This window comes from Metopolophium dirhodum, chromosome 7, assembly GCF_019925205.1.
Source record: "Metopolophium dirhodum isolate CAU chromosome 7, ASM1992520v1, whole genome shotgun sequence".
Taxonomy (NCBI): Eukaryota; Metazoa; Arthropoda; class Insecta; order Hemiptera; family Aphididae; genus Metopolophium; species Metopolophium dirhodum.
Window position 1 is genome coordinate 9,268,369 of NC_083566.1, and position 17,148 is coordinate 9,285,516.

A 17,148-nucleotide genomic window follows, 5' to 3' on the forward strand; every position below is an offset into this window, starting at 1 on the left:
CAAGGATTCAAAATTTAAAACAACGTTCCACGTAAATAGGTTTATAAATAAATTACTTTATTCACAATAATATCATCAAATATACTCAGTAATATACTCAGTCGTAGGCTGTTTCATCGTCTTCGCTCAAAATTGTTTTTTGTATACAATATTTTCATTGAATTCAAATTTAATACTATCCGTTATACAGTGACACACTTGTAACCTACCGTACAGCAGAGCAACATCCACTTTCCCGCCTTTTATATCATTGAATTAATTAATTAATTAATTTGACTAATTAACTAAATAATTTAACACCATCCATTACAGTATCCCCACTTGCCTACCTTTAATCTATTTTATTTCTTAATAATAGATAAATCATGATTTATAAAATATTGGTAGACCAAATGGGATGTGTGGGATTATAAAAATTGAATATCGGCCGCCACTTTATTAGGATTGAGGACATTTTACTTTTTATTAACTTTTATCGATTGCGTTCGCCCTCTGTAATTTTAACACACGAATTGATGAATTTATTTTTATTATTTATTCTTACAATATGTAACCAAGAACTTGACAAGTGTTTTATAATTTTTTTATTATGTCTCACATTAAAAATAATAATAGTAAGTATAGTAAAACACACCTATCTAGCTGTTTTTTTTAAGTAGATAAAAACCAAAATACGATTTCTAAAGCTATTTAATAATATTTGTGTTTTACTTGTTTAATAAACATTATTTTCGACAGATGAAAGATTGCTTATAAATATATATAATATAATATTATGATTAAAGATGTTCTATGGAGTTATGAGTACATTTTTTAAAAAATAACAATTAACAGTGTAAGGAATATAATATTGTTATTATTGTTTAGAAATAGTAGTGGATGATGGTATATTATAGTACAAAACAAAAAAATTATTAACTTAAAACTTTCTACACCAATATTAAAATGCTGGACATACAAAATTCAAATAATTTCTGCAAGGCAATAAAATCAAAAATATTAAATAAAGGTGGTTTTGATATTTACAAAATATGTATTCCAGGAGGAGATTCAAAAATCTTAAATAACTTAAATATTATAAACAAAAAATTAAAAATCTCTAGGAAATAACACTAATGTCACAGGATAAATGTATAAATGAAATAATTATATTTTAAAACGGTGTACCTATGGTTAAAAAAAAAATATACAAGATAATTCTGTCTCTAATATATCTCACTTTGTTGTTTACATAGAATTAATAGAATAATTTATATTGGCTATCACTACTTATTTTCATTGAGTAAACAATACTTTAAAAAAAATTATAAAAATAATAATTAACATAAAAAATGAGAACAAATTGTTCACGAACACAGTTTTTTTTTTTTAACAAGTAGCAAATAACAATAATAAACAAAGTATGTAAAACTGAATAGATAATTTTTGTATCATATTAAAATGATTAATGAATAATTATTGTATTATTATAAGCTATGAATAATGTTAATGATTAAAATGTAATTATACATTTAATATAGGTAATTCTTAATACAAATTAAGCTAGATTAAAATAGAATAAATCACATGCCAAAAAACTGTTACTTAATTAAATAATAAATAAAATCTAAGATATTATAGAATGACTTGATGTATTTGTGACTATTATCTAGTGTATAAATATTAGAACTAATTTAAAGTATTTACCAAATTTTACTGTTTGGATAAATTGTTCAACATTATATTAATGTTCACAAAATATAATAATAAAAAATTTAATTTATTTATATGTATGTATATATAGTTAAATAATATTGGAAACTCAGTCGATAAGTGTAAGTTTATTTTATTTTATTTTTAATGAATAAAACATATTACTACATTGTTCAAATCATATAAATGATCTGGTATATTATTTTATAAGGGTGGTTCTAAATAAAAGAATTTAAAAAAAAAAACTGGCACATTTTTAAATAAATTTTCATAATATTATATTTACTAAAACAGTAAAACCATGCAAAATTAAACAGATGTAAAAGCTATAGGAGAAAAACACACAAGAAAAATTTGTATGTACACACGTATTGGTGGTACATTTTTATATAACTAATCAAAATGTTAAAATTATTTTGAAATTTTTAAAATGTGAATAATGAATATGAAAAAAATGATTTATTGTAATGCTCTGTGATAAAACTCCACTGGATAAGAGTAATAATTCCTTAATTTTAAGGACAATTACTCTGTCATACTTGAGTATTATAATGTGTCTGAGGGGACGGGCTTTAATGACTCAAAAGATAATTATTTGCTTGCAGAGTACTTTGTAGGAGTACCATCTGGATTCAGTGCAGTGGTCTCATTGGCTGAAGGCGGTGGTGGCATGGCGAACGCATTTGTGTGTGCTGCACCTCCCGTAGCATTGTTTGTAGAAGATGGCTGATTCACTACAACATCATCTTCGCTGTCCTCCTGGATTATAAAAAAATGTATACATATTATATATTATTATAAATATAATTGATGAGTAATTATTATTGTTTTCAATAGTCATTAGCATTGGTGTCAATCCTAGAGTAGTATAGCTCACGTATGACAAATATCATAAGTAACTCAATGGGTGGCTGAGAGGTACCTACTACCTACAATCTACATACAACATATAAGTATACATTATACATTATATAAGTATTGTGATAAAATAATATTTTTAACCATAAAATATTTTAAGCTAAAAAATAAATAATAATAAAATAATATAAATATTTATAACCTAACTAATATTTTGATAAAGAGAGATGGATGGTATTTTATACAAATGCAATTTGTCATAGGTATTTCAAATAAAATCAGCGTCACCAATTAGTACCTAAATGTAAAAAATTATAACGAATATTTGTTATTAATTTGTCTTTGTATACATACAAACTAGCAACTAGTGACTAACTTAAAAAAATTAATTTAAAAAAATTATTATACCCATTTATTTAATTGTTATACTTATTTCATACAAAATAGCATATTTTTAACATTGTTGATAAGCAAGCACACAATGCATTAATATATTTACTAAAGTTACCATTTGCCAATTAAAATTAAAAACTAAACAAATTATTATTTTATACAGAATATTAATTTATAATGGAAAATATAGTTAGTGCCATATTTGAAGGTTAAAATATTGTCAGATTAAATGTTAATATCACTAAGTTATTTCATTCCAAAACATCTTTGCCACCACAAATTACTATATCAGAAGATTATTAGTGTAAATTATAAGAAATAAAAATATTATAATTTAAATTACTCATTATTTCTAGATGTTTTAACTTATTTGTAATGGCAGTATTTAGCATAACAGTGTAATTATTTACTATATTAGATTCTGAGCGAAGCGATGAATGTATTGATTCTACAATGATGTGTGTTTTTTTTTTTATTTTTTTTTTTATTTTTTTTTTATTTTTGTGTCTGTCATCACCTTTTAGGACAGTAAAAGTGCTTGGATTTTCTTCAATAGTAACTTTTCTGATAGGAAAGTGAATCTAGTTGGTACTTTGGGGGGTCAAAAGTAAAAATTTCCCAGTAGTTTTCAAAAGCGACGTGAAAAACAAAAGAAAAATTAAGGAAAAACGGGAATTTTTACGCAAAATCTGTTTTCGAGAAAATCGATTTTGGTTTTTGGTGTAACTCTAAAACAAATGACCGTAGGGACATGAAATTTTGACTGAATGTTTATATTAGCATTTTCTATACACCATACAATTTTGAAAATATTTTGACTCTTTTTGAGCTGTTTACGGCCATTGTCAGTTTTCAATTTTTTTAGTTTTTTTTTCTATAAATATCAATAAAATTTTATCTGTTGAGTAAAAAAGCTTGAAAATTTAATAGAAGGCTCCTAGGTTATTGTTTTAAAGGCAAATGAAAAAAATTAAAAATCCTTAGTCACAGTTTTTATTTATAAGCATTTAAAGTTCAAATTTTGACAAAATACGGAAAAATCACGAAAAATAGCAAATTATTTTGATGAGAATTCATAAAAATTTTTCTTTTTAAATCTAAGATTTGAAAATGTAATGTAAGATTACTCATAAGTTTGTCTACCTTTATCAAAAAAAAAATGTCTAGAAGAAACTTAAATTAAATTTTTATGAGCGTCTGAAATTTATATTTTTACAACATTTGATATTTACTCGATTTCTCATGTAACAATTTTCTTATTTTATTGTAATTAAAAAACGAATGACTGTAGATACTTGAAAATTTCACTGAATGTTTATATTAGCATTTTCTATACACCATAAAATGTTGAAAATATTTTGACTCTTTTTGAGCTGTTTACGGACGTTGTCAGTTTTCAATTTTTTTAGTTTTTTTTTCTATAAATATCAATAAATTTTTATTTGTTGGGTAAAAAAGCGTGAAAATTTAATATAAGGCTCCTGATATATCGTTCTAATAGCAGTTGAAAAATATTAAAAATACATAGGCACAATTTTTTTTTATAAGCATTTAAAGTTCAAATTTTGACAACATTTATCAAATTTATAATTTATTAATTATTTTGTGGTTAAAAATTTATAAATTTTTAACTTTTATGGCTAAGGATTGAAAATTTAAAATAAGGCTCCACGTAAATAGGTTATATATAAATTACTTTATTCACAATAATATCATCAATTAATATACTTGGTAAAATCATAGGCTGACTGACCGTTTTCGCTCAGAATCGTTTTTCTTATACAATGATATTATATCATTGAATTCAAATTTAACACCATCCATTACAGTGACCCACTTGTAACCTACTGTACAGCAGAGCGACATCCACTTATCCACCTTTTTTTTATAATTATTTGGATGAAATTATTTTTAGTTAGTATAAAAGCTAAATTACATGAAATAACATATTTAAATAGTATTGATTCTTTTAAAATAAATTAGATAATATGTTCACTTTAAAAGAGAACAGTTAAAATTATTATATTGTGGGTGAGCAAATAGAGTAGTTCATCTTTAATATTAGTATTCTAATTATTAATTACAAATTTTACATAAGTAATAAGTGGAGTAAGATTTTTTTCTATATACACTCATAAAATGTATGGATAAAACTAAAAGTAATTTTCAGTTTACTGTGAAATATAAATGTATTGACTATGGTTATCAACTAAAAACAATATAAAATATGTTTCAACTTATTTATGTATACATAATATTATACTAAATAACATAATATATAAACATATATTTGTTTTGTTTTAAGTAACAAATTATACAAAAATTACCTTTTTATGTATACCATCTATATTTGAGTTCGCTCCATCGTTCTACAAAATAAAACACCGAAAACAAGCAAACATTAAATGCAAAAAATGGGACCAATGATATTCAAAAAATAATAAAACTACATGATATAAATCGAATAATAATTGATTTAAATACAAATATTTTATTACTTTAAAGTTATAAAACATATCGCTAGCATGCAACTACTTAAATGGTAATTATTAATTAACTATTAAAATATATTTCAACAAAACTAAAACGTTAAGTTTCAATGTAAAATATATTGAGTTCAAATATAATATACTGATAGAATGGAAAATTCTAAAATTAACAAGTTATTATTTTTATTATTATTTAGCATAATATAATAATATGTAGTTGCAGCAAATTAAAACATCTACTAGTTTATTATTAAAATAAATTACAAATATGTGTAATGTCGATATCAACATCTTAAATTTGTGATTATCTCACATAATATTATATTATATAAATTAAGGAGAGCAGAGATAAAAGTAAAAATACATACAAAAATAAAATTACTACTTCGCTGTATTCAATATTTTCACTATGCATTTAAGCAGGCACTACACCCACAAGATTTTGTCTGTCATACATACCCATAACATAGCAAATCTACTTACTATATACTTATTACCGTTTAACTATAGTTAATATTAGTAAAAATGTATATATTATTGAATTTGTAGAGAATATTAACTGTGCCTGAGCAGTTTATATTTTTTAATTTGTTTTAAGTGCTTGAATAATTCATTTTTCTAAATCTATGTGACTTGTTTTAAAAGATATATATGAAAAAAAACATTGATTGGGCACAGCATAATATATTATACTCCTGAACAAATTAGATAATATGGAAATTTTCTCTAATATAAACTATAAATAAACTATAGTAAGAATCAGATAGATTTGCTGTGTTGTGTTAAGTGTATAACAGAGACAACACAAATTAATGTAGCGATCTCTTAAATATTTTATAACGTTCAACAGTACATGTTTGATGAAAGAATATAAGTAATGTTTTGACGATATGATAGAATTTATAAAAATATTTACTATGCACTTATATTTTGATATTTTACAGTATACCTATTTTAGAAGATATTCAAGTGTCAACATACCTTGTAATCATTAGTTTATAGTTAGTCCCGTTAAAAAAAAAATGTGTTTTATTCTACATAAATGTTACAAAGAAAAATAAACAATAGTAAGAATAATGATTTTTAATTAATTATATGGGTCTAATACTTGTCACGATTAGTCTTGTACCAGTTACCGATAATACATTTATATCGACTGGTTTAGTTGTCCATATTGTTTCCAAAAAATAATTCACCATATACTATATATTATATCAGTATTCATTTATAAATCATCATAGAATATTAAGTTATAGTCTGTCTCACAAAAGAAAGGTACCGTTTTGCGCATGAAGACTGAGCTATGATCTGATGCCAGACCGTTGAGCAAGGTAACCCAATGTTTCACGACAAAGAGAAATCGGTTCATGTTGTCGCCGTTTATGCACCGCTCGTGTTTACTTGATTACTTGATACCACGGCCATTATTGTTATTGCAGCTAACTGATTGTGGTGCGAGGTGAGGATGCGCAAGAATCACCGGATTTCGTCGAGGCGGTACCTTTCTTTCGTGAGACAGACTATAGATACATTTGATATTTTTCTTTTCTAAACTTATCGATTAAAACTGTTAGGTTTTTGGATATGATTAGTTTAGCCCAACAATAATTACATTTTAGGTTTGAGTATATTTATTGTTATACCTTATGATGCATGAAAAACGGTCCTTTTTGGCATGCTATAAATATCTCAAAAAGTCGATTACATGCCACAAGGTAGTACGGTGATAGTTTAATCAGTTTGAATTTAATATCTATTAGACTAACAATAATTTACTAAAATGTCCTTGTGGAAAAAATGTGAACAATTACATTAAACAAATACTTATTAAATTTAATAACTAGAATCTTTTAATTAATAACATAGGCAAACCGTGGCACACCCTGTGCCTATTTATACTACTTTTATTCGTTCTGGGGCTTTTTTTAATGTTTAAGCTATAAAATAAATAGTACTAACTTCGAATGATAACGCAGGAGGATGAGGTATGTAGAAATTTTGATAACCAGTTTAATAAAACAACCACTAATAGTGATATATCTCATTACTGCCATTCAATGTTGTGTGTATCGTGATAATATTAATTTTTATTCCAAGGTGTGTGTTTTTACTTTTCTTATAAAAAACTAAAACCTATAACTTTCAATTATTAAAAATTTGATTTTAAGTTGAGTGATATAATGATTTTATTTAATATTAAACCTACATTAGGTGTATTATCATTTATTATTTTTTTTATTTATAGGTATCTTAAAAAAAATAATAAAATATAGGTACATACTTATTTTTTTTAATAACAATCTGTTTGTTGAAACATATAAAAATGTTTTTGTGAAAGACAAGTAGGTAAAATAGAGTAGGTACTAATAACCAATATGAGGTTCTATGAATTTATATTTTGCATTAAATTTTGTCTTGATTTTTTCAGGGGAAAGGGGTTTAGCTTAGATTTGTCAAGGCCCATTTAAGAGAAGTGGCACATTTTCTTCATGGAACACCCCATACCAAATTCCTGTGCATGTCTTTGATTAATAAAACAAAAGATAAATATATACATATACTACTTTATATATTCAAAATATTGTTGCACAATATGTTATGTATTTACTACCAACAGTATCTCATATTGTAATACTCCTATTATGATTTATTCAATACTATTCAATAATAATGTGATATTATAAAATAAAATAAATTTGTTCAATGTATATAATATATTAATCGGTAAATGTTATCGTGAAACCTTATCAACCACAGTAATATATTATTTATTCCCATTATTAATTTAATTATTAGACAATCTGGTTTAATTGACACTATAAACTATACTTTAAATTATTGAATATATAAATGGAGTAAATTTATTAGGTATAAAATATTTCTTCTTATTGTTATATAACATGCTTACAAGTGCCCTTAGACAAACAAAACAAACCTGAAACCTGTTTTTTGTTAACATTTCCAAAATTGACTGCATGCGAATAAAATCAATAAAAAATTTCAATGATTATGAATACTTACATGTAAATTTGTATAATTTGCTTGTTGATCTTCAGGTACATTAGGCTTAAACTTGCCAAAACAGAAATTGCAACAACAGCAACAACAGAAACAACAGCAACATCCAGTAATTACACAAGATCCAATAATTAAAGCCTGAAAATAATAATTGAAAATTAGTGAGATGTATATCAACTGTACATACAAAAATACAAAAAAACCGATTAAAATTCAAACAAACCTTGCACCATTTTGAGGTTACAAAGAAATAAGCATTGACATTCTCCTCGCCAAATTGCTCCGCAATATATAATCCAAGGGAACCATAATTGTCATATATATTACGTTTGCTTGGATCGGTCAATATTCTATACGCCTTATTGATCTCTTTGAACTAAAAATATAAATAAATGTATTCGTACAAATCATGAGAATAAAACTTTGGTGTTAAAATATTAATACAGAATATAAGTAGCAAACCTTTTCTTCCGCTTCGGGGTTACCAGTATTCTTATCTGGATGGAATTTTAATGCAAGTTTTCGATAAGTTTTCTTAATTTCTTCCGTTTCTGCTGTTTTTGCCAAACTTAGTGTAACATAAAGAGAATCTCCAGACGTTCTAAACAAAGAAAAAACAAAAATCAGTAATATTTTGTTAAGTTGTGTCTATACTCTGCACACAATATACATGTTTCAAAGTAATAAACTTATTAAAATAGCATAGGAATATAAGATTTACATATTCTTTATTAATATAACCACATTTTTTTTTCCATTTTAGATACTGTGCAATAAATGTATTGATTTTACAATGATGTGTTTTATTATTTTTGTGACTTTTATCATATTTTAGGGTAGTAAAAATGTTTAACTTAGAAATTGGTTTCTGGTAGAAAATTGGATCTAATTGGAACTTAAGGGGTCAAAAGTAAAAAATTCACAGTATTTTTTAAAATAACCGGCAAAAATTAAAAAATAAAAATGGTAATTTATACGCAAAACCAGTTTTTGACAATATTGATTGGTATTTTTTGTATTACCCAAAAACAAATAACAGTAAATACTTGAATTTTCACAAAATGTTTATATTAGCATTATCTACATGGAATAATTTTCAAATGTTTTGACTATTTTTGAGCTATTTATAGATATTAGTTTTTTGTATTACATGTAGATAAAAATTTTTTCAAAAACCTTGAAAATGTAATACAGGGTTCCTCATAAGTCGTTCACACATATTGCCTATCAATTAAAAAATATCAAAGGATTTACAATATAAACGATAATTGATTACCATACATAACATTACTACCTAAAGAAATATTATTCAAGCACAAGATAAGTATTTTTGGATCATTCCCCAGTGATTTATAATAGCATAAAATATATTGTAAATAAACATGTATGTGCTTTTAAAAAGCTTGTATCTGTGTGGAGGTGTCCCCTCTGCAATCCCTTAATCGAGCCTCGTAACTAACAAACATATTTCAAAAAATTAATAGATCTGCATTGGAAGGGGTTAAACATATTATCTTTGTTCGGCGTGAACGTTAACATCAGTCATCACATTATTTAATTATCACTTTACAAGAGATGAATTTAATATAACACATCCTGTCTCATGAACTAAAGCTAATATTCATTTGAATGAATATAAACCAGAAAGTTAATAGGAATTAAATGTTCAAAAAAAATTTAAAAATGAGCTTAAAATTATTTTTTTTTATCTTATTTTTCAATATAATAGTTATAACAGCGGCAGATAGAAAAAATATTTTAAATACATTTTTTGATGCTTTATTGAGTGACAACAGCCATAAGAATCGATACAAAACATTGCTGCAAACAGGAATACATGATTTTTCAGTTGGATTGTTTGAGGGATCAGGTGGTCGTATTAACAAAATATCAAATATCCAACGAACTGGTAATGTCATTGTGCACCCCGGAAAAGATGAAACCTGGATAGAAATGTCTTTCATTGTGCAACATCTAGATGTGATTTGGGACAATTCAACTTGTTTTGGAATTAAATGTCAGCTTTGGGCTACTATGTTGGACAATAAATTTGATGTGAAAATGGCTGTAAAACCGATCAACTGCCTGGTATCATACAATATTAATTTAAATACCGTCGGAACAATGGAAGTGAGTGTGTCAGAACTACCTAAATATATGCCAAGTTTTTTATTTAATGGAGCATTGTACATAGTAGAAGTGTTTTTTAAAGGTCCACTAATGGAAAGTGTCAAACATCGTATAAACCATAGTGTTATACATGATTTTATAGATAAAAATCAAATAGACCAAATATGTATAGCCGTCAATGAAACAATTTACCCCAAAATAGTCTAAATGTTACGCAATCAAAAAAAAATATTTTTATTTAACTACCATTTTATTTTATTCAACAAATTAAGAAGTCAGACATACAATTATGACACTAACAAAACGTTTATTTCTTACTTCAGTAAATACTAACATTAAGATTAAAATTAAATAATCAAGTTATTTTTATTTGGTGTAGTATAATAAGCTATATTTTACTCTTTATTTGTCAATTATTTTTTAATAATTCTTAAAACTAATTACTTTTATGTTGTAAAGTTTATCAGTAAAGATAAAACTAGACTAAATTATTTTAAAATTATTTATGATTAATGTTTATTTAAGTAATATTTAAAATAAAATCAAGTATAAAACAAAAACTGTTTCTTTTAATATATAGGTACTGAAAACCATATTGTAATATGGATACCTACTATTATATAATATAATATTATGTATAGTTAACTTGGTACTACTTTTTAGTATCTACGGTCATCAGAGATGGGAAAATAAAATGACACTGTAACCAGAGTTTAGTAATGGTTATCCGATTACTACCATGTAGGTTATTGTTACATCATTGACTTGCACCAACCTATCTATTAAAATTTGTACTAAAATCAATAAAATACCTACTACTTGTGTAAGTAACTAACATGGATAATGCTAAATAGCTGAACTTTTTTTTATTTGAGAGGTTGATTAAACGAATAATGCCAGTACCTATAATATAACCTCAAATATAACGGTATATTTTGAATTTTACCTATTACCATTGATCAAATATACGTACATTGTATATTTCAATCAATGCCATTGCATTAAGATATTTTACAAATATACCCAGATGCTCAACTATATTATCAAAATGTTGGCACTCGTCGCCAATCATCAAATGATGTGTAAATGTTTACAAGTGAAACATGAGTGATGGACACGTTTCTTTTGAATTTATTATTTTATTTATAATAATACATCGTAACCATATGTAGATAAATAATACTATGTAGCTGGACTCACACTACATAGTGCCATTTAAAATTGATTCAACTTGTTAACATATGCGTTACCTAGATTTTAACCTAAGTTTTAAATATGTATATGACACACGATAACGATACAGTGAACCTGCTTAGTGTTACATAAGCACGTCTCAAAGGTTAATAATAATATAGTTGTAGGTAAATATAAATAGGTACCAAGGGTCCTAGGGCAATCAGGATAATGGCGATTGCGTGCAACAGATTTTGTATTGGTTAGTGGGTATATTATTGGTGGAGAGGGGCGGGGGCGGGGGGTATCGCAATACTCCTTTTGCAAAAACACTTTAGGGATGTACCTCGCTGTTTCCCTCCGTTTTAACACACATTTAACAGGCCAATTGAACACCATCAGCTGAACAGATTTATGGACCTGGGTAGAATAAAAACTCTGACATAAACAACCATACGCCACTAGCCAATTTCATAACACGTATCCGTCGACCACGGGCAGCTGTAAGTCGAAACGCATTGTCGTGTGCCATGGTTTTTGCAAAATCAATACCAAGCGGCCGTTTATCGCAAACATTTATCTAGTGGGCTGTACGCCACACACCCGGCAAATATAATATCATGGGTACGCCGTTCGCAATGTTATTTTACAATTATTGTTATTATAATATACTCACGACAACTTCCTCTTGTCCATTTCGACGGTGGTGGATTGCACGGGCGGTACGGTCGTCGATGAATGGTAGCGAAAAAACGAAAACTGCGAAACGCCTTATCAATACGTTCGTGGACCCGTAAGCGGTAGCTGCCAGATGGACGAGGATACTGTCGCTAACGTTGTTGTCGAATTTTCCGGTATCACGTACGACAGTCCATAGTGAGGTTTCGGGCGTGTGCGCGCGCGCGAGTAGCAGATTACAATTAATACAAATTGTTAGAAGACTTAAAGTCAGCAAACGACGACGAGATGCTTTGCCGCGGCGAAAGTAAAGATGACGTTAAGACGATACTTACGAATATTAATTACTAGTGATACTAACACGACAAAATAACTGATGTATCATATTACTATTATTATCGTACGTAAACGTAGGAATACTTTATACAATATGATGTGTTTTTACTACTATATTTATCAATATAATAAATATCATTACAGTACTATAATTTATAATATAACACCTATAGGTATATTATACTTTATCTACTGGAATTGATCGCGATTCGCGACGTTGGGCGATGGCGGCCGGCGGGTGGTCGCGTTTTTCTAAAGTTGCGCAAGCGCGCCAAAACAGTGTGACCGACATCCTCGATTCGCCTGATACCTGCTACTCGCTCACCACACACTGCACGCACTGATATGTAATAATTTTAAATAGATCATTGGTGAGCCGATCGGCAAACCGTCGCATATTTAGTGTTTACCTGTTGGTTCATATTTATCATAGACCATGAGTCATGACAAATTTAATTTAATTTATATATTATTATATATTATTTTTATATTAAGGGGATTCGATACAATGATTTTCTGTTTTTATCTAACACACGCGCGACATAGTATTTTAGACGCGTTTTTTGCCAAACATTCCAATTGATTTATTGAAGCGATAAGAATTCTGAAAACAGATTTGAATTTGTCGTCAAATCTACTTGAAATCGACTTTCCCGCATATTTGATATTATCCCCCAATATCCTAAAAATGTCACATTAAAAAAAAGTATTTAAAAATGTTCGTATTTTAATTTTTGGAGAAGTTAAAATCAAAAATGCGGGAAAGTCGTTTTCAAGTAGACTTGACGATAAATACAAATCTGTTTTTAGAATTCTTATCGCTTCATTAGATCGATTGGTATGTTTGGCACAAAACACATCTAAAATCCTATGTCGCGTGTTTGTTAGACAAAAACAGAAAATCACGGTATCGAATCCCCTTAATATTATTTTCATGTACTCATGTCATAGACCTTATACTCATATGGTGGTAGCATGATAGTATTAAATTTATAATGGGTGGTAGTTCCCGCCAGTTGCATGTTTTGGATTTTTTCAAGGGGGGGATATACAATTAGACATTCAGTATACAAATATTATATTTATATTATTATATATAGGTACATGTTATTATGACTCCCCATTCCTCCCCCTGTAGATACACCACTAATCCCCGCGGTCAACGTGTGTTCTTCCACAATTCTGCTCAGTGGCGCATTTAGGAGGGCGAAGGGCCACCAGTGGCAAATTCTTATCAGTTTTAGAGGCGGCAATTTTGTTGAGTGTATTATTTTTTTTTTTTAACACAAAATTTGTAATATTGATTAACAATATTATGTAATATAGTATGACATTGTATAACATTTTTTGATTAATCAATGATTTTGTGATAACGGATTATCGCACAGATTTCTATATAATACAACTATAATAGTATATAGCACGAACTAAAATATAATATATTATATCTTAGTCCGTGGTAAATAGTAGTATAGAGGTCTGTGTCGTATCCACGGTAATGTCACCAAAAACTATTCCCGGGCCGAGCTTTCAAAAATATTACCGGGCCTGTAAATTATCAGCCTGTGCAGACTTCTATTATCTACCTAGGTATTGTTCTATGGTATTACCTATAGTGCGTGTATAAAACATACATACTTGATATCTGTATCTGTGGTAGCTAGGGTGCGATGCCCCACTAAACCCCCCTATCAAAAAAAGAACATGTGATTAGATAGGTACTTATTGGCTACTATACAATTTATTTTATTTAATATAATATACGTTTTTATATTACATAATAATATTATATTTATGTAAATATTGTGTGAATATTGCTACTTCTATATTTAATATTATGTATTTATGTAAACAGTGAACCTGTATTCATAATTATTCATACCAACTGCGTCTGTAGGTACATAATAATATGGTATTATATAAATTTATATACAACAAAAAATAATGACTACGCATATATTATATATATAAGTCCAATGTCTAAAACAGTAAGTAATAAGTTATAGACAAATATTTTAAAGCTTCGACTATTTAGACAAATTTAATCACTTTTAAATAGAGCACAAATTGTTGTTTGAATATTTATCTCTGTTGTTCTCCACTATAAGCGGATAAGGTAATTAAATAAATTATTATATACCAATATATACCTACCTATAATTACTGGCAGACTAAATGTTGCGTGAAGTAATTTACCTACCTATATATTAATAAAGCGGTTCCTGTCGGTCATTTTCTGTCTTTTATCGGTATCGGTTCCGAATTCCGATACTGGTTCTCCAAAAATAAAATAACGGTTCCGGTTCTTAATAATTTTAAAGGTTCCGGTTCCAGAACCTGTTCTTTTAGGTTCGGTCCAGTCCCTGAATAGAACACGTCTATAATCCTATATAATTGCGTGTGTGTTAGACAGAGGCAGCAAATGACTGACTGGAACCGGCAACCGCCACAATGATTATCTTTGAACTATAGTTACTAGTGATTCTGAATCCGCAACTAAAAGCTATACAATAAATGTCCTTGTACAATATGACGATAATATATGGACATAATATGGTTACTGGTTACAAATTGTATAGTACCTATAAATGTATAATTGAGAAACAATTTTGTAATCGCAGCTGTGAAAATATTCATATTATAAGATAGATATATTATATATTAGGTATATACAATGTAGTAAGTATTTATATATGTATGCATATTTATATTTTATACCTTTATACCTATTTAGGTACCAGGTATTATACTAAACGTGCCTATAACGTTATCTATTGTCTGTTATACTTATACTTTTATAGGTGGGTAGTACACACTAATAGTTAATACCATTGATTAAATGTACATATATAGGTATACGTGTATTTAATCAATGCTAATAGAGTAATACGACTATACTAATATAATATATATTACATATTAGTATATTACATAATAACTACATTAAATATTACATATTTTAATATTTATATAATAATCATACTAGCTACTATTCATTATGTTTAAATAATAAGATAATTTGTTTGTCTATAGAAGCGATACAATAAAATAAGTTATTAAGTAAATTTAGGCTCTTATTAGTAACACAGTATAACATGCTAATATATTGAATATTTTATACTATAGATAATATTATATTATGGTTATACCAACTAAATAACCCAGGTTCGCCCGTGTGCAGTTTTTTTGTGTTATAACTTGTTTTTAACAATTTTTATATTACAGGTAGAGATTGCCTTTAGAAAGTTTAGATTATTACCATTATTAATATTAGTATTATTATTATATTTTATTTGATCATCTTGTTTTATAACAAACTACTTACTTTCTAAACTTTTCTGATATCTTTAAAAACGATCTCTAAAAATTTCAGATCGATCAAGTAGATTTTTTAATACCTACCTACAAGGTGTTCCGTGAGGATATACCCATGGGTATATAATGCATTGGCCATTACCATCTATACCCGATTCCCCATGTGTTTTGGGTAGAGTAACTGGAGCCATATGCACAAATAGGGGGGCTTAAGGGGCCAAGCACCCAAAAAATGTCCATAGCCCTCGCAGACATTTCCTACACTTTGTTTTAAGCTAATATTATCAAAGTAAGGCCCCCCAAATCCCAAACTCTATTTGCGCCTATGACCGGAGCACAATTTTGGGCGTGTGCATACATACGCGTTCGATTTACGTGAGTAGTGTGTACCTATACAGTTGATTTACCGTGCGTCCCCACGTGTGCATATAGGTGAGAAACTATATTATATTATAATATACATATTAATTTTAAGCTTTTATCTCACAAAATTAGTAGGATTTTAGTTTAAATGTTCTTTCTTTAAAAATTGTGTTAAGTCTATTTTAAGTAATATTAACATTTAAATACATTACAAATAAATATAATTGATTAACAATATAAATTTCCAATATTTAATTTATATACATACTATTCAATATTTTTGAATCTATAGAAAAAAAAATCCCCAAAGCTATACCGTACTGTGGGGCCTAGCTGTCAAAGTTAATAATTAATAATAATAAAAATATATAAAATTTGAATGATAATTATTATATTATTATAATATTGATAAATAGGTACACACTATTTTATTATATGATATTGCTATATAAATATTTATTTATCAACGGATAGGAATACCCTTTGGTGATAAAAACTAAAAGTACAGTAAGTTGAATCTCAATTTGACAAATATTATACTGAAATTAAATAATATTATATTATAAATGAGTTAATATTTTTAAAATTAATCGTATTCCTGTCTATGAATCTTAACATCTTAAATGATTTTTTAACTAAAGTATTAATATTTTATATACTACAATTATCAATTTTATTATATATTAAAGTCATAACTAATAAG

The 17,148-nt window shown here is 27.3% G+C and overlaps 2 protein-coding genes across 3 annotated transcripts; one reads left to right on the forward strand and one right to left on the reverse strand.

The window, feature by feature from the left end:
- Window positions 1–834: 834 nt before the first annotated feature.
- LOC132948481 (dnaJ homolog subfamily C member 5 homolog) lies at window positions 835–12,989 on the reverse strand. Of its 2 annotated transcripts, XM_061018956.1 has the most exons (6): window positions 12,430–12,989; window positions 8,913–9,051; window positions 8,674–8,826; window positions 8,454–8,588; window positions 5,271–5,312; window positions 835–2,451 (listed from the first exon to the last, which is right to left on the reverse strand). In XM_061018956.1, exons 1-6 carry the CDS (start codon window positions 12,447–12,449, stop codon window positions 2,284–2,286), a joined length of 657 nt encoding a protein of 218 aa, XP_060874939.1. In that variant the 5' UTR covers window positions 12,450–12,989; the 3' UTR covers window positions 835–2,283. The 2 variants fall into 2 exon arrangements, with proteins under 2 accessions (XP_060874939.1, XP_060874940.1); XM_061018957.1 differs by lacking the exon at window positions 5,271–5,312 and having other exon boundaries at window positions 12,430–12,987.
- Window positions 9,893–11,129, forward strand: LOC132948479 (uncharacterized). The gene has a single exon (XM_061018955.1). The coding sequence runs from the start codon at window positions 10,113–10,115 to the stop codon at window positions 10,785–10,787; it is 675 nt and encodes a 224-aa protein (XP_060874938.1). The 5' UTR covers window positions 9,893–10,112; the 3' UTR covers window positions 10,788–11,129.
- Window positions 12,990–17,148: the final 4,159 nt, after the last annotated feature.

Bases quoted from the DNA above. Each gene is read 5' to 3' on its own strand.
- LOC132948479 (XM_061018955.1), top strand. From the start codon at position 10,113: ATGTTCAAAAAAAATTTAAAAATGAGCTTAAAATTATTTTTTTTTATC.
- LOC132948481 (XM_061018956.1), bottom strand. From the start codon at position 12,449: ATGGACAAGAGGAAGTTGTC. The intron at 8,589-8,673 runs GTTTGTTTGAAT...TATTATTTTCAG, and splicing joins TAACCTCAAAATGGTGCAAG to GCTTTAATTATTGGATCTTG. The intron at 5,313-8,453 runs GTAAGTATTCAT...TTTATTTTGTAG, and splicing joins CAAATTATACAAATTTACAT to AACGATGGAGCGAACTCAAA.